The sequence below is a fragment of the Choloepus didactylus genome, chromosome 8 (assembly GCF_015220235.1).
Source record: "Choloepus didactylus isolate mChoDid1 chromosome 8, mChoDid1.pri, whole genome shotgun sequence".
Classification (NCBI taxonomy): domain Eukaryota; kingdom Metazoa; phylum Chordata; class Mammalia; order Pilosa; family Megalonychidae; genus Choloepus; species Choloepus didactylus.
This window is the reverse complement of record NC_051314.1, coordinates 13,896,451-13,918,966: the sequence shown is the minus strand read 5'-3', so window position 1 is coordinate 13,918,966 and position 22,516 is coordinate 13,896,451. Positions and strand designations below refer to the sequence as shown.

The 22,516-nt window shown below is 54.0% G+C and overlaps 1 protein-coding gene across 1 annotated transcript in view; it reads left to right on the top strand.

Moving 5' to 3' along the window:
* Positions 1–22,097, top strand: part of FAM83F (family with sequence similarity 83 member F) — a 31,424-nt gene extending 9,327 nt beyond the window's left edge. Inside the window, exons 2-5 of the mRNA XM_037848189.1 lie at positions 9,677–9,844; positions 10,373–10,494; positions 11,820–12,514; positions 19,547–22,097. Of these exons, the coding sequence (XP_037704117.1) occupies positions 9,677–9,844; positions 10,373–10,494; positions 11,820–12,514; positions 19,547–19,596 (1,035 nt within the window). The 3' untranslated portion in view covers positions 19,597–22,097. The remainder of the gene's footprint in view (positions 1–9,676; positions 9,845–10,372; positions 10,495–11,819; positions 12,515–19,546) is intronic.
* Positions 22,098–22,516: the final 419 nt, after the last annotated feature.

The following is a 22,516-nucleotide window of genomic DNA, read 5'->3' as shown; positions in this document are numbered from 1 at the left end:
CCTGAAATAATGTAACATGGCTACAGGCAGCTGGGAAGCCTCAGCTGACACCACACAGATGCCTCGCTGCCGGGGTGGGGGCAGCCCAGCCTCCAAGCAGGGAGCAGGACCCGTAAGAACCCGGGTCTGGGCTCTGCCCTCTTGGCGGGTAAGGCTCAGCCCCAAATGGCGTCCTCGGCTCCCCAGGGAAGCCCCTACTTGGGGAGATTTCGGTTTAGAGCATTTGCTGTGCTCCAGGGGCATAGGAAGGAATGGCAGGCTCTGTCCCCTGCCCCTAACTGACCAGAGTTCAGGCGTGAGGGCCAGAGCTGCCAGGTGTGCCCGGAGACCACAGAGTCATCTTGTGATGGGCGTGAGTTCACTGTCAGGGGGCTGGAAGACCGTGGAGGGAGGGCTGTGTTAACCTGTGTCACCTGTGCTTGCATCCATCTGCCTGGAGGGAAAACGATTGGCAGTCTCCAACAGGCCAGCATCCTGCCAGGCTGCAGTGAGTGCGCATGTGAGCCAGGCATTGCTGGGGAGGGAGGGCAGGGTCTAGCCCTGGATTCCATCCAAGCACATCTCATTTCTCTCCTCACCAGAGCCATGAGGTAGCTCGTTTACAGGTGAAATCCAGAGGGGCTTTGTGTAACTTGACCAAGGTCTCACAACTGGTGGGGAGCCTCTCACCCCAAAGCCTGTGCTTTCCCCACCGCGGTACACTTTGGACCATGAGGATTTAGCGAAATGACTATATGGAGTCCATGGGTGGGAGGAAGCCATGGGGCAGGGGGGCAGGCAGTGTCCCGGGTTCCGGCAGCACAAGCCCCTCCCTCGTGGTGATGCGGACCCCTTTCCCGTGCCCTCTTCTCACCTCTTGTACCACAGAATGCTCAGGTCAAGCTTTGTTATTCAAATGTTCACACCCAAGCTTTTAAATGTTGGCAATAATCCAGACCAGCAGCCCTGTGGCAGCCTTGATGACAAAAGAAAGTGCTTGCAGTATTTTAACCCACCTCCCCTCGGAGCTGGCTACTTTCTGTGTCCTGGAGCACCTTTCCGGGCCCCGGTGGGGTCCGTGCCAGTTCCCAGGAGCCTGGCCAGCCGTGCTGTGCTCTGGCCGCGGTTTTCTGAGCTCTCAGGCTGCCCAGGGTGCGGCTTGGGCACCCGCGTGGCCCGGAGAACAGTGCATCGAGCCGACTCTTCAGGTAGTCAGGCCCCCTTGCCCTCAGTCAGTTCCAGGGTTGACCCTGGTGGGAGGGGGCATTTCTAGGCTCTGGGCACGGTGCTGCGCCGGGGAAGGACACCTCCCCCTTGCTGGTGCGTCCTCCGAAGGGACGGCGTGTTCGTCTGGGCGCCCCGTCTAGCTCTGGGCTCGTGGCCCTGCGTGCCTCACCTCCTTTAAACCCAGAATGGCCCTGGGAATGCACCATCTCCACCTGAAAATGAGGACGGACTCTACTGCTGGAGATTCCCTCACCTGCATTCACAGCACCTGCGGGGCGTGGGCGGGGTGGGGGCGGTTTAAAATGCCTTTTCATGAGCCTGCTGAATCAGAATCTCTGGAGGGGGCCCTGGAATCTGCATTTCCATAACCCCAATACCCCCTTCTACACTGAGGTTTGACAGCCCCTGTCCTATACCCCTCAATTCCTCTCTTTGGGGAGAGCAGAGAGGGAGATTCCACAATCTCAGCCAGCTGAAGCAGGAGGCTGGCCCCACCAGACAGATGGGGCCCTCCCCACCCTGAGAGGCCTTTCGGGCTTAAGGTGTTGGGGAGCGGGGCTAGCCCCATTCGCCTTGTAGCACGTGGGGGCAGGTTATCCCCATTCGCCTTGCAGCACGTGTACAGGTTAGCCCCATTCGCCTTGTAGCACGTGGGGGCAGGTTATCCCCATTCGCCTTGCAGCACATGTGTGCAGGTTAGCCCCATTCGCCTTGTAGCACTTGTGTGCAGGTTAGCCCCATTCACCTTGCAGCACATGGGGGCAGGTTGTCCCCATTCACCTTGCAGCACATGTGTGCAGGTTAGCCCCATTCGCCTTGCAGCACGTGTTTAATGATCCTTCACGACTGCACAGCGTTTTCCTGGGATTTCAAGGGCATGATCTCATCTGAACCTCCCGGCAGCCCTGGGAGGAAGGCAGGGCAAAAGGGCAGGTGAAAAGTCAGGCTCCGAGCTCCCGAGTAAACAGTGGGGAAGCGTAGACAAACCCTGGAACCGCGGCTTCCGGCTCGGCACAGCCCGGGTCCAGCAGGCTTGTCCTGTGGGCTTTCATGGTTTCAAACCTTGGATCTGGGTGGGGAATGGCTGGGGTTTAGGCGGGGCTTTTGCTGCTGGTGCCTAGAGCTCCCTGTAAGCAGAGCAGAGGAAACCAATGAGGAAGGGGATGATGTCAGTGTCTACCTGATGCATTTCGATTTGTATCCTGGTTTTGCATAACTGGAGGCAGGCTGGGGTCCCAGGTCTGGGGTCAGGAGCCTAAGCTTTAGTCCCACCTCTGCAAAGACCTGTCTGAGACAGCCAGGTGCTGTCCAAGTTTCCTTCTAGCTACAAGACTCTGCAAGCGGGGATGTCCTTTGGTGCAGGGCCAAGTACAATGGCACAGTTTGTGCCCTGCACATGTGCTCGTCTGAAGGCATGTGTGGGAGCTGGCAGATACGTGTCTCCCACGCACCCTGGTCCCACTTGCAGGCCTTGACTCTGTCACAGGGAGGACAGGGTGCCTTCTGATAATTTGCACAAAGGTGCTCGCCATGGGTGCTGGCAGCGGCCCTGCCTCCTGACCTGATTTCCTTGGTGGGGGCTTTTACCCCGTGGCGGAGTAGTGTCCTCGTCGTGGGCTGGCCGCTTCTTTGCAAAGATCTTGGGTAGCACGAAGGCAGACACCAGACCTTCGAGCTCCTTGGGCAGTAGTCCCGAAAGGTACCGACTTCTTTTTCTTTCTCTGTGCCCTTAGTTTGAGGAAGGTCAACTCTGCCTTTCAGCAAAAATATCTAACAAGGAATCTTGCTCGGCCTCCTTTTTTTTCCTTCACCCAGTGATTTGACATTGATAAAATAAACAGGAAAGCTACAGAGCTGTATCCAACAAATAAAACCATAGATTTGAATCTCCCTCCATTTAGACATGAGGGTGGAGACTGTGAGAAATCAGATGGCCCCTGCCACCAGGAGCCTGCAGCCTCGGAGGGGACAGAGGTGTTCAGCAGACATTACAAGGAAGTGCCGTTTGCCTGGAATACAATGTGGGCAGGAAGGAATTGGGGATGCAGGATGCATAGATGTTGCACAAGGGTAGGAAGAGTGGTTGTCACAACTGAGAGTGATGCTCCTGGCGCACTACTGAACATCCTATAGTGCCCAGGACAGCCCCTTACAACCAAGAATTATCCGGCCCCAAAGGGCAGTAGGGCCGCAGTGAGAAGCCCTGTGTACGAACTGTAGGTTATCTGGTGCAGCTGGGACCAAGGGACAGAGGTGAGACCGGGCCCATGGTGAAGCTGGAGTGGAGGAAAGAAGCTGATGAAGACCCTGTACATGCCAACCTAAGGAGTTTAGACCCCCCCCCCCCCCCCCCGAGGGCTGCAGGATTGTCTGCTCATCGGTCTGTTGTTTTAGGAGGCTTACTGCCTTGGAGAATGCACTGGAGGGCAGTAACAAGCAGGAGAGACCAGTTAGGAAGCTATTTGGGTAAGGAATGAGAAGGCTTGGAGCCCAGCAGCAGTGCCAGCGGGAGCAGAAGGAGTTGGCCCCAGAGGTCACCGAGGAGGTGGTTGCTGAGTGGACTCGGCAGCCAGCTGGGTTTGGGCAGGGGCAAGGAGGAGGAGTCCGCATCATCGGTTTCTGCTCAGGCGACCGAGGATGGGTCATGGTCCCTGTTCGCCGAGGATCAGGTGGCCAGGGGCCGAGTTCAGACGCTGGTTGACTCCGTAGGTGTGGAGATGCAGCCCGACGGTGGCGTTTGTGTGTGGGTCATCCAAACACCCCAGGGGTGTCCGTCCCCAGCCGTCTTGAGCAGAACAGCCACAGTGCGTTGGGAGGGTAAAGCCCTCTGTTATTTTTGTTATCTAGTGATAATTAAGGAGTCCAGAAAGAGAATTGGAAAAGCTGGCTGTTTTTAATTAAAATTGAATGACGGAGAAAAGGGAATTCTGAGGCTCTTGAACCCCCCACCCCCACCCGTCCCTGCCACTCAGGCAGGATGTCAAGTGAGGGCACATTGAGCTAACGAAACGCTGGCTGAGAAGTATGACATCAGAGCCCCCTTGCCAGCGTGCCCGTGACAGCTTCTAAAAACCACTGCCATCTCAAATTAACCTCTCTCCGGGGTGTTGCACAGCAGTGGTGGCCAGGTAGAGGACGCGGGGAAAAGGGGACAGTTTTTCCCTCCTGAAAAGGTCCATTTCTGAGGATTCGGAGCCCCTGCTGTCCTTTTTCAGAACCTGGCTTTCTGTCTACACTGGGAGTCTTGAAGTCAGGGTTGGTGTGGGGAGGTCACGTGGGCACATTTGACACCCAAGCAGAGGGAGCAGGAGTTGGTTTTCCTGGGCCTGATGCCGCCGAGCTGAATGTCAAGCGGCGCCCTCGGAGACCAAAGCGGAGGGTAATTATCACTTCTCCTCCAGGACTAGATTGCAGCAGTCTGAGCAATTGATTTTTTTTTTTTTAACTATGATATTTCACTGTTTAATTGGTGGTGACACAGATGGCTGGCTCTCACCAGGGTGCTGCAGACTGAGCCTCCTGAAGGCCTGGCCCTTGCGGCTCCCTCCTCCCCCCGACTGGTGTGATCTTCTCATGTCCCTAGGCAGACGGGAGAGAGGGGCAGGTCGGCTTGGCTGCCTGGCTTGCCTTCTCAATTACATAGCAAGAGTAAGATCGCAGATCTGAAGGCACCTGGGTGAGGCAGCTGAGCCATCCCCAGGCTGTACTGAGAGTGGACTCTGAGCTGGAACAGTGGACAGTTTGGAGATTAGAAGATCGTGATGGACTCTGGCCTCGGACAGCGCTTGTACAGATGAGATAGAGATCAGGAGCACAAAGACATGGATCCATGCTCCAGAACCTGCCGCGGAGAGCTGGAAGCCTGCAGTCTGCCACGTCGGGCCCCAGCCTTGTCTCCCACCAAGCCCCCTCCCAAACCGACTCTGACCTGCTCCAGCCAAGCTGGAGGACTGGAATGTTTGGGTTTTTTTGTTTTTTTTTTGTTTGTTTGTTTGTTTTGGCCCTAAAGTGCAAAGAGCTGATTGTATCTCTCTCTTCATGGTCCACTGCTCTCCTCGATCCAGGGAAGGCCCCTCTTGATTTGCTTTTCTCCTTCCCTTCCATGCCCTTCTCCTTCCGTAGGCAGCCACTCTAATTGTTCAGGATATGTCCTTCGATATGTTTGTGTCCTTGAGAAACATGCAGTGTTGTCTTATGTAGTCAGTTTTTGTTGACATAAATGGTATTAGGCTGTAGCTCTCATTGTCTAACATTTAAAATGGAACCATCCATTTTAAAAAGAATTATCTAACTCACGGCACATGGAACTGGTTCACTGCTTCTGCCTGAAACAAACCACGCCACTGTTACATTCCTCACATTTCACTTGCCCACTCTTCTAGCAATGCCCGACGAGGTTCCTGCAACTCCTTACTCCCAAAGAAAGCTGCGGTGAACATTGTCGTTCCTGCCACCTGAGAGACCTGTGCAGCGATCCAGGAGCTCCAGTGGGGCGCGTCGCCAAGTCGTGATGCTGGCGGTGGCTGTGCTTAAAGCCACTGAGCACTGCCCTCGGCTCCTCAGAACAGCTGCACCAGTTTTCCCTCCCGCCTGCAGTGAACGAGGGGCCCGCTTTCCCACGTACCAACCTCAGGATTATCCAGCTTTCCAAGTTTTACTTAATCTTATAGTTGTAAAGTGGTATTTCTTGCTCATCTCTTTTAATTTGAATTCTTCTAATTACTAATGAGGTCTGCTTCTCTTTATGTGCTTATTTCCCATTCACGTATCTCCTCCTGGGAATTGCCTATTCTTATATCCCTTGTCATTTTTCTAATTAGTGTCCTGTGATTTTCTTGCTGGTTTGCGGAATCCCTTGTATATTTTTAATTCGTTTTGGCTGTAGACAGGGTAGATACCTTCTCCCATTCACCTGCCGGTTCCTTTCGTCTGTGCTATCTTGCTTTGAACAGAAAATCCCTAGTTTGTCAAATTCATCTTATTTATTTATTTATTGCCATATGGTTTCTGCCTTGGAGATCTTATTTAAAAATCCTTTCTTACCCTATGTCATGAAGATATTTTCCTACATCTCTTCAATTCCCTTTTCAGTTTTATCTTTTACATTTAAATATTTAGCCCAACTGAAATTCGCCTTTATATATAGTAGGGATCCATCTTTATTGTTCTCTCTATAGTAAGCCAGTTGCCAGCCTCCTTTCTCCACTGCGTTGTTTTAATGCATGTGTGTGTATGTGTGTGTGTACATATGTTTCTGGTTTCTCCATTCTGTTTCCTTTGTCTATGTGTCAATTCCTTTCTACCTCAGTTCCACAATTCTTACTACTATAGCTTTGTAATACGTCTTACTATCCAGTAGGACGTGTCTACTTTTAGCTTTCGTTTTTCAAAATCGGCTTTTTCCTGGGCCTTTGTTCTTCCTCATGCATTTTAGAAGTTTTTGAGTTCCTCCAAAAAATTTTACTGCATTTTTAACTGGAATTGCATTGCGTTTTATTGATTAATATGAGACTTGGATTTTTAAAATATCAGTAAGCATGATTTATCTTTTCATTTATTCACTCTTTTTTCAAATGTCCTTTAAAGGCATTTTCAAACTTTCTCCATAAAGATATTCCTAGATTGGTATGTTTAAATTGCAATTGTCAGTTGTTCTGGCTGAATTCTCTTATTCTAAGTTTTTCTCTTGACTGTACTGGATTTTCTATAAAAATGATTATATCGTCTCTAAATACTTTTTTGCTAGTCATTTTGTCTCTTCAGTCCTTATATCTTTTATGTCTTTTTCTTGTTTCATTGCATTTTCAGGATCACAGGCTGGTAGTATCCTTGACTTGGCTGAGATTTCAAAGGAAGGCCGCTAAAGCTGCTCTGTTAAGCCTAATGTTTCGTGTGGGTTTTTGGTGGATAGCCCCTCTCAAGTTCCCTCCTATCCCTAGTTTTCTGCGAATTTTAATCACAAATAGGGATTTACTGTCATCAAATACTTTTTTTAAAAAAATCAAATACTTTTAAAAGACATTAAGATAATTGTATGATTGTCCCCTTTTTGACCCCATTAATGTTGTGATTAAAATAATGGATTTTTCTATGTTGAGTCATCCTTACATTCCTAGGATAAACCTTACTTGATTATGATGTGTTATGTTTACTCTTTTAGAGTGTTATCCATGCCATTTGCATGTTCAGATTCATTGGTATGTAATTAGTCTTAATATTCTTTTTACCATTTTTACTAATTTCTTAAATCTCTATTATCTCTATATTTACTTCTTTTTCATTCAGTATTTTATTTGCTTCTCCTCTCTTTTTGTCAGTCTTGCCAGAAGTTTATCTATCTTGTTTTGTCCTTTTAAAGAATCAGTGCTGTCCCCTCCCCATGTGAGGCTATGCAATGCAGTGAAATGAAGCCTGGAGTCAGACAGACCCACCCGAGTTCAAACTCCTGTTCTGCCACATGCTAGTTTGGACACCTTACTTTGTCCCTCTGCCTTTACTTCCTCATCTGTAAAATGGGAATAACAATCCTTCCTTGTAGAATAGCTGTGTGGGTGGGTTAAATTAGAAAATTTACATAAAGCACCAGAAACCGTGTGGGGCACACGGGAAGTGTTCAGTGCGTGTTCATTCCTGTCCTCCACACCTTTATTTGTGCTCGGCTCTTTGCTTGAAATGCCCACTTGTCAGGCCCCTGCTAGCCCATGTGGCACCTGTGTGCGAGTTAGAAAAAGGCGTCCCTCCCTCGGGCAGGCACAGCTCCCACCCGTCCCTCAGCCCGGTGCCCGTGGGCATGGCGGCCCTGCCCACTCCGCTCCTCAGTTTTCCTCTCAGCTCGTTCCTCGTGGTGTCCAAAGGCTTTGTGTTGTTCAGGTTTCAGCAAGATTCCTCGGTGACATCTTTCCCACCCTCCCTTGGCTGTAATTAATCTCTCTCTCTTTGCACTCATATCGCATGCCATTCATGCAGCTCTCAAGGCATGTATCCTCCTTTACCTTATGTTTTAGTTATTTCTTGCAAACGTCTGATTGGTCCAACTGGATTAACCCCTTAAAGTTAGGGAGGGTTGCTTACCCGTCTTTGGATTATTTCTCTGCCATGGGCTCAGCAGATGTTACTTGTGTGAATGATTGAGTATCAAATGCAGGAGCTAAGGAGAGCCTTAGGTGATACTGTGTGAACTGGGGGGTGGAAGTCTTTAGAGGCAGGGGTGATGTTGGGGCACATGGGTTGAGGTGGTGGTGATGGTGAGGACGATGGGGTTGGAGGGGAACACTACTGAGCTAAGCACATTTGCGGTTTTTCTCACTTATTCTTCAGGACAACCTGATGAGATGGGTGCTACTATGATGTCCATTTTCCCGCTGAGGGAGAGGGGCACCGAGCAGTCAGAGGTGGAAGTGGCATGCCAGGCCTGGTGTCCTGACTTCAGAGTTTGCACTTTCAGCCTCTGACGGATCACACTGACCACATGGGGTATTTGATGAGGACTCACCGCTTACCGGGGATTGTTTTATACTTTACAGATGTTATCTCTGTTACACACTTCTATTATACATTGTTATACAGTCCTAGCAGCAAATGTATAAAGTGCAAGGCATCTCCACTTGGCTGATGGGGAAACAGAGGCTCACAGAGGTTAAGTGACTTGCCTAAGTTCACATAAAAAGAAAGTAGTGGATCCAAGGTTAGAACCAGATCTCCCTGTCCCCAAAGCCCACACCCTTTCCTTGCATCATGTGCACAGTGTTTGGGGCCAATAAGAAAACCCTTGCAGCTAGAATGGAGGAGGGTTCCTGTAGGAAATGGAGGAAGCTAAAGTCAGAAAGGCAAATCTGCCTCAGGCTGCAGAAAGCCTGGCCTTCCAGGATGGATAATTAGGACTTACTTTTATAAATAAAGGGGCCTGAGAAGTGACCTTGATTTGAGGATGGTGTGGGATGGACTGGACACCTGGAACCAGGGAACCCATGCTGACTGGAGCTCTGCCAGGATCTGCACTTGGGGAAGTACAGGGCTTTGCGCAGCTGCAGGGAGATCAAAGCACCAGGCCTACTGAGAAAGTGATGTTTGAGCAGGTCTGTGGCTTATGGTAATGAACCCATCCCTTGTATCTCAGCAATTGCATCTCCTTGAGCATGCTTGTTTCCCCTAGGGAATCAGGACCAACTTGTCCCTACCCCCTTGATCTATCCTGTATGGCTTCTGGAGAATTCTCAGGGAGTGTGGTGGGGATTTGTCAAGGATGAAGTAGAAGCTGCATAGCCGCACCCTCAGGGGGTTTCCCAGAGCAGAGAGCCTGTACCCTGGCCTGGATGTGCTCAGAGGCAGGTGGGGACATGTAGGACCCATGAATGGGGCAGATGAAGTTTGGCTCTTAGCCACCAGTTGCCCCAGGCTGAGCTGGTCCTCTCTGGGCCGGGGTGTGGGTATAGGTATGCAGTCGTGACGGGATTCTCCGGTGCCTGTCCAGGTCATTGCTGTGGTCATGGACCTCTTCACCGATGGCGATATCTTCCAAGACATCGTTGATGCTGCCTACAAGCGCCGGGTCCCAGTGTACATCATCCTGGATGAGGCAGGAGTGCAGTATTTCCTGGAGATGTGCCAGAGCCTGGAGCTCACTGACTTCCGTATTCGGGTAAGTTGCACCACTCAGGTGGAGCCAGGAGATGAGGCTGAGCCTCCCTCTGCCTCCTTTCTCTGCCTCCTCCCCAGCTCAGTGGCTCAGGTGAACTTCAAGATCTCAACCCCTTTCCTTCTGTCTCATGAACCAATAAACCCTGGATTACATGCCTGGTGTAACTTTCATCCCAAGGCTGCTGAGGCTGAAGGAGGCAGTTCCGGCCTAGTCCTGGGGTGCTCGGTCTGCGGAATCTCTGAGTTCACCGTGAGGCTCAAATACTGGGACTCTGGTCCTCTTTTGGGGACCTTTGGAAATAGGCAGGGGCCACCCTGAGCTGATCCATGCCTGAAGCATGATTTGGTGACTTCCTTCTGCCCTCCCGATGTTGTTCCATCTGTAAGGCCTCAGGAAGCAGAGTGTCTGGTGAGGACAGAGCCAGCGGGCAGGGCCCTGTGGGCAAGAAGGCCCCTCCTCTGCCCAGAGCCTCTTGGGCCCGCCCAAAGCGGGTGACCACGCTTTCACGCTTTCCTCCTCTCTTGACAGAACATCCGTGTCCGCTCCGTGACAGGTGTTGGCTTTTGCGTGCCCATGGGGAAGGTCAAGGGCACTCTGTCAGCAAGGTTCCTGATGGTGGATGGTGATAAAGTAGCCACTGGATCTTACGGGTGAGTAAGGCCTTTGCTTATGGTAATTGTCCAGGAAGATGCCAGCCTGAGACTTCTGCAGTCACACGTTTAACAGGTGTCATCTGACCTAGTGACCTGTCCGGGCCAGTCCCTTCCTTCAGCATCCTGGTTAATGGTTTACTCAAGAAAGACAGTCAACCTGACTGTTACTGGGCATTAAGCACGGCCTGTCTTTCATGGTTCGTAGCAACCAGGTGCATTTTGAGGCTAGTGGTTAGGCAGAACAAGCAGGAAGTAGAATGGACCACATCTGGGATAGAATTGTGAGGGCGTGGCGTAGAGAGTGTGGTCTCCAGAATTCTGATTCAATTCAGAATTGGGACAATTGGGGAAAAAAAAAAACTATCAACTATGTTTTATAGCAATGTTAAATTTCTTGACCTAGATAACTGTTCTTAATGAGGTCCCATAAGTGAATATCTTTGTTCTTAGGAAAAGTACATGGAATTATCAAATGTTTAAGGAGGATGATTTATGCAACGTAACCTCAAAATGTTTAGGTAGGTAGGTAGGTAGAAAGAAAGAAAGGTGTGACAAATGTGGCAAAAAGTGAAAAGTTTATAAATCTGGGTATCTGGGTAGGGGGTATATTAGAGTTCTCTGAATTAATTTTGTATTATTTTTGCAACTGTCTTTTAAGTTTGAAATTATTTCAAAAATAAAAAGGTGTTTTATTTTTTTAATTAAATCTCCGGGAACATGAGAGCCTATGTCCCTGCCCTCCAAGTAGATGAAAATCTAGGTGGGGAGAAGAGACCTGGGCACACGTAACAATTAATAAGTAACACAAGCCCTTTTACATGGTTAAAGCATGGGTGTTGGCAGATACCCAGTGCTCTAAAAATTCAGAAAAGGACCACTGGGGAATGGAATAACAATAAGAGCAGTAGCAGCCGCAGGTACCATTTTTAAGTGTGTGTATGTGCCAGGTACTGAGCTAAATGCTTTATAGAGGTTATTTCATTTTAACCTCACAACCCTGTGAACATAGGCCCCTACGGCCCCATTTTACAAGGCATAAAGTCAGCGAATGTCAGGGCCAGGTCTGAGCCCAGGCCGCCTTCTCACACCCTTTCCCTGCACCTACTATCTGCTTTCTGCATTGAGGCCCAAACCTGGAGTAAAGGGAGGCTTTGGGTCGAGGAGGGAGAGCATCCCAGGGCGAGGGCTGGGAGGCAGCGGGAAGTCAGGCTGCAGTGTTGGGGCAGGTTGGGGCGGGGGCGGTGGGACACTGGGGTGGACCTGCCGAGGAGCTGCGGCAGAGCTAGGCACACATGTCACGCTTTTCTTCCCCACCTTGCCAGATTCACCTGGAGCTCCTCCTACATGGACAGGAACCTTCTCCTCCTCCTGACAGGGCAGAACGTGGAGCCCTTCGACGTGGAGTTCCGGGAGCTGTACGCCATCTCTGAGGAGGTGGACCTGTGTCGGCAGCTGGGCCTGGCCGGCGGGGCAGGCAGGCTCAGCCTCCACTACTCCTCCACCGTGGCCCGCAAGCTCATCAACCCCAAGTATGCCTTGGTGTCAGGCGGCCGCCACCCGCCAGGGGAGATGATGCGCAGGGCTGCCCAGCAGCAGCGGGAGGCTGGCGGCCATCCCGAGGGGCAGGAGGAGGGCGCCGGAGGGGGCGAGTCGGCCCGGCGCCTGGAGAGCTTCTTGAATGACCTGGTCATGCTGGAGCAGGTGCTGCCTCCCGTGGAGCCCATCCCCTTGGGAGAGCTGAGCCAGAAGGATGGCAAGATGGTCTCTCACCTGCACGTGGACCTGAAACCCAAGCCCCGGGAGGGGCTTGCCCGAAACGGCAAGGGAGAAACTGCCAATGGAGAGGCTGCCCCGGCCAAGGAGGGCAAGCGCTTTGGCAGCAGGCTTTTCATCCGGCGGGCCAAGAGGCCGGCAGCTCCCAACGGCATGGCCAGCTCCCTCTCCACTGAGACCTGTGCTGAAGCCGAGTTTCTGATGGGCAAGAAGCCCAATGAGGATCCCAGTGCTGACGTCTCAGGTGAGCCCCTCGTCTGCACCCAGGGCCCCCAGGCCCCTGGCCTTGCGACTGGTCCTCGCAGAGAGGCCACGTGCTGGATGGAGAGAGCAGGGCCTCTGGGTCTGCACAGCCCTCAGCTTCATTCCAGCTTTGGCCTTCATCTATCCTGTGACTTTGGGCACATCATTGTAGTTCTGAGTTAGTTTCCTTTTCTCTAAAAGGTGACAGTGACATCTGCCTTGCCCACCTGTTCTGAGGATACAAAGTGCTGAGCGTGGAGTAGTCTGAGAGCTCTTATTATTCTACTAGAGGGCATTTCCTAGTAGCCCTCACAGGACTCAAGCCTAGCAAGTTTCTCTCTTCTTTCTGACATGTTCCCCCCTCCCTGCCCCACCCCCATACCCTCTAATTTGCTTTTCTAAGTGATATCATACAATTTTTGCCCTTATGTGCCTTGCTTATTTCACTGAGCATAATGTTTTCAAGGTTCTTCCAACTGCAGGTTGTCTCAGAATTTTATTCTTTTTGTGGCTGAATAATATTTTGGTGTTTTTGTCTTTGCAAAGGAAAAAATGGAGGCACAGTGCAGCTGAATGGCAGAGCTAAGGCTCGACCCTTGGCTCCAAGTCTAGGGCTTTCTAGCAAACCTTGTTCCCTGCCGGGTCCCTTGTTGTCAGGATCTAGCCTAGGCAGACACACCCCACCCTCCCCTGCCACCCCACCAATGCCCTGACCCACTTTCCTGGTTTCTGTTGTTTGACTTGGCTCCTCCCTGTGTTTGTTTGCTGAGTGGTGTTTGCCTGCTGCTTGTCCTCTGGGAGAGAGCACTCCTACTGGCCGTGGCTTTCTTCCTGGCTCTTGGATCCCCTGCAGCCCCTGGCCTTTATCTCTTTCTCCAGAGCAGTCTCCAGAGAGGCCTTTCAGGAGGGGGCGGCACAGCCTCTTCTCTTTGCAGCCTTCTGAGTTGAAGGGGTTACCATGTTGGGCCTTCTCCCTCAGAGGCTGTGGGCATTGTCAGGAGGAGAGCTGGGCACCCTGGTGGGTGACAGCAGGGCCCAGGGTCTTGCCCTGGGCAGCCGGAGTGCTCCCAGGACCCCCAGCTTTGCCCCGACTGCAAGTGCCTTGAGCTCAGGGACTACTGGCATCTTCCCCAGCACTTGCACCAGAGCCTAACATAGTCTGTGCTCAGGCAGCATCGGATAAATTTGCTCCTTAAAGTTAGATCGGGCCCTGGAGTCTCTGTGAACTTGGGCATGGCAGGAGCTTCAGGGCTGTACCTCCATTCACTCAGGAAGCATTTATTGTGTGCCTCCATGTGCCAGGTACTGAGCTAGGTGCTTTCTTTCTATCTCATGTCACCCTCACAACAACTTACTGAGCGTGGAGGTGGCCGGTGGAAGCTCTGAGGGGTGACTTAAGTGGTCCCAGGGCACAGTAAGTGGTAGGGGCCAGGACTAAACCCTGGCCTGCGCCCAGGTCCTGGGGCCTGCCCCAGGAGGGATGGCTGGCTCTCGTGCCTGTGCCTCTGCCGTGCCCCTGTCCCCACCCCCATCGGCCCCTGCACCAGCTGCTGTTGCTCTGCACCTCTTGTTTGGAGGAAGTGTTGCCATGGTGAACACCTGGCAGGGAGGGGAGGGGAGGGGAGGGGAGGGGAGCTCAACCGCAAAAGGGGCCGTTCCCCCAGTCCTGGCTGGAGGTGAAGTGGAAACCTTCTCTGCCTTCAGCCTCTCCCCGAGGTGCTGTTTCCATAGAAACAAAAGGCCCATTCTCTTGTCTGTTCCCCACTGGGTCTTTCTGCAGCTCCCGGCACTGGGTTCTCAGGTTTCCTGCTTGGGGGTCTTGGGCTGTCACTGCCCAGCTGCTCTCTGGATGTTCACACACTGTGCCCGGGAGCCAGCCGAGCAGGCCAGGACCGAGCCCTTAGGAAGCCCCTCCCCAGCGTGTCTGACACCCCGATGTGGGGGTCAGGAAGGCCCAAGAGACACCAGCAGGGTCACCTGGGCCTTCTCCATCCTTTGGAAGAAACAGAGTGGCCCCCTCCAGCACTGCCTCGCCCACCTGAAATTCAAGTTTTCTAACAAGGCTTTCCTCTCACTGCTCTTTCTCTCCCCAAAGGAAGGAGCCCCTCTCCCAAAGGCCCTTTTTCTGGCCTCCAGCCTCTCAAGAACACAGAGGCAGATGGGAGTCCTACTCCTGGCAGCCTGGGGCCCAAGGCCGAGTGGCTCTCTCAGGAAGCCTGCCACTGCTGTCTGGAGGAAATTGCCCTGGGGTCTTCCTGGGGCCCCTTCAGGGACGGCCTGTTTCCCTGTGAGCGCTGAGATCCCCATCAGCACAGCCGCCCCGTCCACTTCAGCTCACAGTCCTTTGCTGCCTGTTGCCTGGACACATCCTCCGGCCCCTGTGGGCCTGTTTCCCATCTGGAGGGGAAGGAGCTGAGCGGGGGAGGGTTTCCAAGGTCCCTTCCGGCTCAGATTCTGACTTGTCAAGGGAGAACCTGGGAGATGACAGGGTGGGCGAAAAAGAGGGGAATAGAAAAAGCTAAGAGCTGACATCCTGTAAAATTGCTTGATAAAGTATATCGTTGGCAAACTGTATGCAAATGTTTGTGAGCCCAGATGTGGCCCTTGGGAGAGCATTGCAGAAGCCGCTTCCTGTAGGTCCTGGGTCTGCCCGCGTGGTTTGAAGGCTCACAGCCCCCTCTAGTGGCGGGAGCTGGGCACTCCTCTCGCCTTGGCTCTCGGCTTTTGTGCCGGGTGCATTTGGCACCTTTCCCCACGGGCTTGCCGGGGCCCAGCCAAGGGCTTGGGCCAGGCCCCTGGGCAGAGATCCCAAAGCTCAGGAAGCAGCAGGCACCTGGAGTCCCGTGTTGAAAATGCTTATGCCTGGCCCCAACCCTTGAAACGATTGTGTGCGGCTGGGCTGGGCTCAGGAATCTGCATTTTAAGCAAGTGTCCTGAGGGTTTTCCCAGGTACAGGGCTCCTTGGTCCAGCAGACTGCAGGTGACATGCAGGAGACTCAGACAAGGCTGTACCCTCGAGGTGGTGCCCCTGGGGGCCGTTCAAACATGCTGGCTCCTTTGCTCCCACACGCCAACCCAGACGTGCTGTGCAGCAGTTGCTGGTTTGGGGGCAGGGACTCCTTTGGCTTCATTTGCTGTGGGGTCACAGTGCCCAGCACTCTACTGAGAGATGTACTCAGTAAGCAAAGGATTGAGGAGGCAGAGTCGGTTCCCAAGTCGGCTGTGGGTGGGAGCCCACCTTCAGCTCTGAGAGCCTTAGGCAGTTGGATTGGATGGGGGTGGGGATGGGGATGGGCCAGGGCTGGTGTGACACCTCAATATGGTGCAGCGGGGACCCTGGAGGTGACATTCCAGGTCACCTAGGCCAGCAGGAGCATCCTCAGGAGCCTACTTCCCAGACAGTCTGTTTTTCAGTCTGGATCATTAAACCTGCAGACCCCCAGCCCTTGGGCCCAGGGCTCCAGGTTTCCTTTGCCCTGCTCTGGCCTTTCCATTGCTTTCGGTGGCCTGTCGCCAGGTATCTCCTGAGTCCCCCTGGTACCTGACAATCTGGTAGGTACTTGGGGTACTTACCAAGTAGCAGAGGTCTCTGCCCTCAAGGAGATCACTGGGAAATGGCCAACACTTTTGCAAATGGTTAGGAGAAGGAAGAAAGGAACAAAATTGACCGAGTACCTTCCCTGTGCTGGGCAGACATGGTGCTAAATTCTTCCATGTAGAGTCGATGTAGTCCTCACAGCTGCCCTGCCTGATGACATTATTTCCCAAACACGACCTGCGGGGTTCAGAGTGTGAGCCCCTGTGTCCACAGTCACATATAAGAAAGCAGCAGCGTGGTGTCCTGCCTCCCAGGGCCTTCCCCAGAAAATCACGGCTGTCCCCACCGTTTCCCTGTGTCTCCAAAGACTGCTGGGTCCAGGAGCCCAAGTGTATGACTGACTCCTCCCCCAGTATCCCACCGTCCGGGAGGAAGGTGAGGGCAACAATTGACTTCCCAGTGTGCCTTGGTGAGTCCCACCAGGTCATTTCCTTCCCGAGATCCCGAGTGGAGGCTTTCTTCCCAGAGCTTGCTGAGGGGTCCTGCAGTGACCATTGCCCTCCCAGAATTTTCTCGGGTTCTCCCGAGCCCCAGCTGGGCAGCGCGGTCTGACCCCCACCTACAGCTTACAGTGCCTCGGCTCACAGTGGGGGGCCGCAGGCTCCGGTGTGTCCTCCTGGGGCTGGGGGTCCCATGGCTCTCTCCTGGAGGTCTGGGCCCCTGCCTTGGCTGCAGTGTTGGGGAAGTGGTGCTGGTTTTAGACCAGGGTAAGCCTGCCCGAGAGCTGTCTTGCTAAGGCTGGATTTAAGAATCTGGGGTTGTTCCTGAGAAGGGTGGTGCAGGCCCGAGCCGGCATCTGGAGGCTGCGATCTGATCTGAGAGCTCACGTGCCATTCTCAGCAGGGAATCCCGATGGATGGCGCAGCACTGGCGAAGGGGTGAGCGAGTGTCCTTAGAGTGACTGACCCGCTCAGCTCTGGAGGAGGGTAGTTGTCCTTGTTCCCGCTGTCCTGCTTTCTCTGGGGCCCTGCCAGGCGTACATCACCCTCCAGGGAGGTGAGGGCGGATGCGACACCCATTTGACGCCACTGTTGTCACTGCTGTTGGTATTGATAAAAACCCCTCAGTGGCTTGCCATTGCCTGCTCATTTTAGTCTGCAAGTAGATTTTTATTATATATTTGTGTAATGTCTGCTCTGTGCCAGGACTGTTCTAAGATCCTGGTACAAGGGTGAACAAAAGGGACAAAGTCTCTGCTCTTATGGAGCCTGTGTTATCCCGGGGAGGGTGGCAGGGACGGGCCAACCCTTTCCTAAAGGGGCGTTTGAGCAGTGATTTGGAAGAGCGTCTGGGGGAAGAATCTTCCAGATAGAGGGAATGCTGACGCTGAGCCCTCTGGGAAAGTGCAGCCCATCATCCTTGTCGCCGTGGCCTTCCCTGACCCTGTCCCCTGCCACCTCTCTCCACACTAGTTGTGGGTCCCGAATGCCCTGAAGCCTCCCCTTCTGTGCCCCTACTCCGTGCACCTGCTCTACATTTAGTGGCCCTTTCCTCCTCCTCCCTCCTCCTCCGTCAGCTCCCTTGGGCCACCCAGAGCACATGTATTTTGTTTAAAAAAACAAAACAAACTATTCATGTTTTCTTCCCCATCCATCCGCCTCAGTCCTGCCAGATACTGCTCACAGGCAGGTGCATCAAAGGAGGGATGGGGCACAATTTCCTCAAACCAGTTCCTCTGTCAGAGGCAGGGGATGAATTCTGAGTACAAGGCGTCGTTCGAGGCTCCCCCACAGCCTGAGTTAGTGAGGAGGGAAGCACGTCCTGACAAATGCACCTTCCAGCCCCAGCCTCCAGAAGAGGCTCTCTGGGAAGGAGCTGGGGCAGAGGGAGGTTTTGGAGTCTGGCTCCCCTGCCGGCCCTGCCCCCTCCCACCCCCACAGCTGCACTCCTTTCCTGCTGCAAGATCTGCAGGTAGGTGTGCCTACCTGTCTCTGAAATGCTGCTGCCTCTGGAGAGGAGCTTGGCGTCTGCTTAGTAGGCCATGCAAATAACCCAAGCCACCAAGGAGAGGAAGTGGGGAAGGATGTGCCTGTCACAACAGTGAGGGTACTACAGAAAGGCAGAATTTATCACGTTGGCAGAGCCACCCCTGGCACAGCGCTGGGTGCCCCGGCCAAAGGGGCTGGGCCACCTCCCTTCCCCCATCAGCTTCCCATGGGCACAGCCATCTTTCTCCTCGGGGCTCTGACTGCATCCACATTGCCTCCCCGCAAGAGGAGGAGGGCTCTGCTGGATTTGTAGTAAGCCCTGTAGATCTGGTGGACCGCAGCCGAAGGGCGGGCTCAGGGGCCTTGCAGTGGGCTTGTGGGAGCGGGGAGGGAAGGGGCCGCCAGAACTAGAGCTTGAAGTCGGCTCTGGTTAGCATCTCTCTTGCTAATGGCCCGGAAGAGGAGGCAGACGCCACCTTAATTAAATTCACAGCTGAAGTGATAGTGGAAGGTGGTGTGAGCACCAGGGAGACAGTCCTGGCTGTGTAGAGAGGAACTGGCAGGAAGTAACGGAGCAGGTTCCACCTGGGAGAAGGGCAGCCGGTGCTGCCGAGGTCTCCAACACCACTGCCGCCTGGCACCGCCTCCCTCTTGCCGAGGTCCAAGAGCAGGGATCCAGCCTGAGGCGTCGCCAGCCCGTCGCCAGCCTTGCCTGGGACTGCAGAGGGAGTGGAAATGCCTAGTGGGGGCCTGGAGATGAGGAGAAGCTGACTTCTTTGGCTTTCTCTTCCTCCTCCTTTCACCTCAATGCAGTGTTCCTCTCTGTCCTCTACCCTAAAACTGTCTGCCCCCCCAAACACACACACACAGTGTAATCCCACAGTGCCTGGCTCTCAGTAGCCAAGCTGCCTCCCACTCTGACCGGGCAGCCTGCTGTGGTGGAAGGAGCTGAGACCCTGCATTTAGAAGCCCAGCTTCTGGTGCAGGCTCTGCTGGGCCCTGTGAGTTGCCGGCTTCACTGTGCTCGGCTGTAAAATAGGGCTAACGACACCTGTGTGGCAGGTTCCCACCTGCGGGGTCTAAGGATGACTGCGGCTGCGCCTGGGAAGCTGCACACAGCACTGGGGAACCAACCGCCTCTGGACAGAGTTAGACATCAGTGACGGTCACTGCAGAGTCTTGAGTCCTTCCCAACCCTGCTGAAGGTGGGAGACGGCAGACAGCGCTCCCCCTGCTTTTTACAGAACTGCAGTGGGAAGGCATGGCTGACAGATCCCTCGTTGCTGTAACAGGAGGGATCTTCTGAAGCTGCCAGGACAGGAAGGATCTTTCCTTTTGCTTTCCTGGGTGCCCTGTTGACCTGGTTTTAAGATCAGCGGCCTGGGAGGGAGATAGTAAGCCCAGCCCCCAAATGTGAGGTGTGGGCTGCACTCAGGAGATGGGCTGGAGGCGAGAGCCCTCTGGGTTCACTGACACCCTGCCCTGCCTGTGCTCCTTGTCTTCACAGGTAAAGCAAGTCCCAGTTCTGCCAAGCCCAGCAATTGCGTGATTTCCTGAGCCACAGGACAGCAGTGGGCAGGACCCGTGAATGCCCCAGACTGGCTGCCCACCCCCTGCCCTGTGGAGGGCACAGGACAAACCCTGCACCAGTTTGCACATCAGACCCCTGCCAGCCTCCTGCCTGGCAGCCTCCATTCCGGCCTGAGGGACCCTGAATCCCAGACAGGAGGGTCCTCAGCATCTCAAGGCAATCACGTCTCCACAAGACGACTGTTGGCTGGGCAGGGGTCACCACGTCCTTTTTTACATGAAGTGGAAGTTTGAATAGTGTTGGCTCTCCTTTCTGCCCTGCTCGCTCCCTCTGCCTGGCCTAGCCCGGCCCTGTAGACCCCCAGATGGGGTGAGAGTCGTGTCCTTATACCTCAATGTGATGGGATCTCCAGGCCCCCCCCCGGCCCCCCCACTTATCTTTCTTTCCCTTCTCTGGGCCTCCCAGGGCTGCAGGTTCCCCCAAGAAGTTGGTGGGGTAAAAGGGAAGGGGGTGTGGCTCTGAGGCAGGGAGCCCAAGGTCCAGTCTTGCTCTGGCCTCTGAGTGCAGGGAGGAAGATGCAGCCTGGCCAGCTGGGGCCTTCCTGGCAGAGTCCCCGCAGGCCCCTGCTCGGGATCCAGAGCAGAGTGAGGGAAAGACGCTGCAGCCTTCCCTCAGCCAAGGGCAAGATTTGATGCCACCATGTTGAGAGCCCTTCACTGAGGTCTGCTTTCCCTCTGGGTGGTTCTTGGCGTCTCGGCCCTGAGTGGTCCAGGCCTCCTTGGCTGTTGCCTGCTGCAAGTCCTGACAGGGGGTTCCTATGGTGTCCTCACCTGGGGCTGCCCCCTCCCCTTCATGTGCCTTGATCTGCTACCCGAGGCCAAGGGCTGGGTTGTGGGAGGCCGGCCCCGTGGAGAGCAGTGTTCGCCCTATTCCCTGAGATCGTCCTGGGTCCCCTTCACCAGCCAGGACTTATGTGCCTTCCCTGGTTCAGCCAAAGACCAGCCTTAACCTCCTGCCAAAAGTCAGGCTGTACTTAGGAACCTTGGCCTCCCTGTGTGAGGCTGGCCTGATTGCCCCGACTCCTGGCCAGGGGAAACCAGCCCACACTGCCCCCTCCCCGCCTGTGGGGCAGGTGGGGGGCCTAGGGAGAGTTCATGAATGGACAAGGGAAATGGCCAGACTGTAGACTCTGCTGATCCTGCATCAAGCAGAGATGGAGGATCCAAGCCACAAGATGAGGGGCCGGAACACTGGTAGAAAGGACCTTTTTTCTAGCCTTTTGCTTTGTAACCAAACTTCTGTCCTCCCTTCTGGAAACCCCTGGGACACCACCAGCACCTTCGGGGAGGGGCATACCTCTCAAGGCCGGGAAACATGCAGCAATACTGGCTGTGCTGTGGTAAACCAGATGTTCCTGTTAAGAAGGCAGGAAGTGGGGGCAACACATTGCACTCATTTCAGGAGAATCTGATCTCTGGGGGTGGGGGGAGGGCAAGGAAGAGTGAGCCTGATTCTCAGGGGCCTCCTCTGTTAATCCTGGGGTTAGGGGGCAAGGGATTGAGGCTCCTTACCCCCCTCCCTGAGCTTCTGTGTGGATTAACTTCCTGGGAAGTGCTTCCTTGTGTACCGAGGCCTGGCAGTGTGGCACGTGCTCATTCTGGAGAGGCAGGGAGCGGGGTATGTTACACATCTGCTCAAAGTCGTTCACAGATTAGCCACCTCTAGAGTCTTGAAAGCATGGGACATAGATGGGTGCATTGCAGTGGGGAAGGGGACCCCCCTCAGAGTGGGGGTGGGCACCTTTGGGGTCAAAGGGGGAGGCCGGGGGAAGAGAGCAGCTTCTGAGCAAGAGAAGCAGGCCTACCTCATCCCCTTCCCCTCTACTGACCTAAAACGCCCCGTTCCCTGCCCTGAAGCACCAGATCAGAAGTTCCAAGTCACTGCTGCCTCAGTTTTTCCATGTGCCCAGTGAGGTCACTCTCATTTTCTTCATAGAATGAAGGGGGAAGGGGAGAGCAACTCCATGTAGCTGGACGGGTGCTGGCCTTCAAGGCAGGACCCCGTGGGCAGGGCACTCTCCCCTCCGGCCTCGGTTTCTTCTTTCTTACAGAGGCTTGAACAAGATGGTCTCTGACCTCCTCCAGCTCTGAAATGCTAACAGTATTCTTAGGAGAGAGACTATAGTCCAAAGGTTTCTGAGGATCTTGAAGTCATAAAATGGAGCTCTTAATGTTTGCTTGTCTGCCAAAGCTCCGGCCCACTCAGCTCTGCCTCCTGGCTTTGCAGTTTTTACTCTGCCCTCTGTGCTAGCACTTGCACATGTTTGTGAAATATTCTCTCTGTCATCAAATCTCAAGGGAACATCTGGCGTTCCCAGTTGGATGGCAAGTTCAAGGGCGGATCATGCCCTTGGTCCCTCCGTGGCAGCTTCCACAGGCTGGAAGCATGGGAAAGGCTGCAGGAGGAACGGGGATGAAGCAGCAGAGCACCCCAGGGCCTCGGTCTGGCGCCACCGCCCCTACCCTCCATCCCCACCAAACCCTGCTTCTCCAGGTGGAGCGTCAGCAATTGGCACTGCTCTTTTGGAAGGCCACCCCCCCCCACCCCCCCCAGTGAGTAGAGGCACAGGCTGAGACCCCTCAGGCTCTGCCACTGGGTTCTGCCTCACGAGGCCAGGATGCACAGGACTCGTGCACAAGGCTGGGAGGCTTTCCCTTGAGCTTTGGTGAGACTTCCCAGCTCCTCAACTCTCTGTTCTCTGGGTGTGGTTAGTTCTATCCCTGATTCCTCAAGGGTGCTTTCAAGACTACATCTGCTAACACCACTCACTGCCTGCTGAGAACTTTATTTATGGGCTAGACCAAAAAGAAGGCCTAGAGAATTGGAAGAAACAGGCCTGGAGAGGGGAGCAGCTTGCTCAAGCCACAGCAAATCACAGTAGAAGCC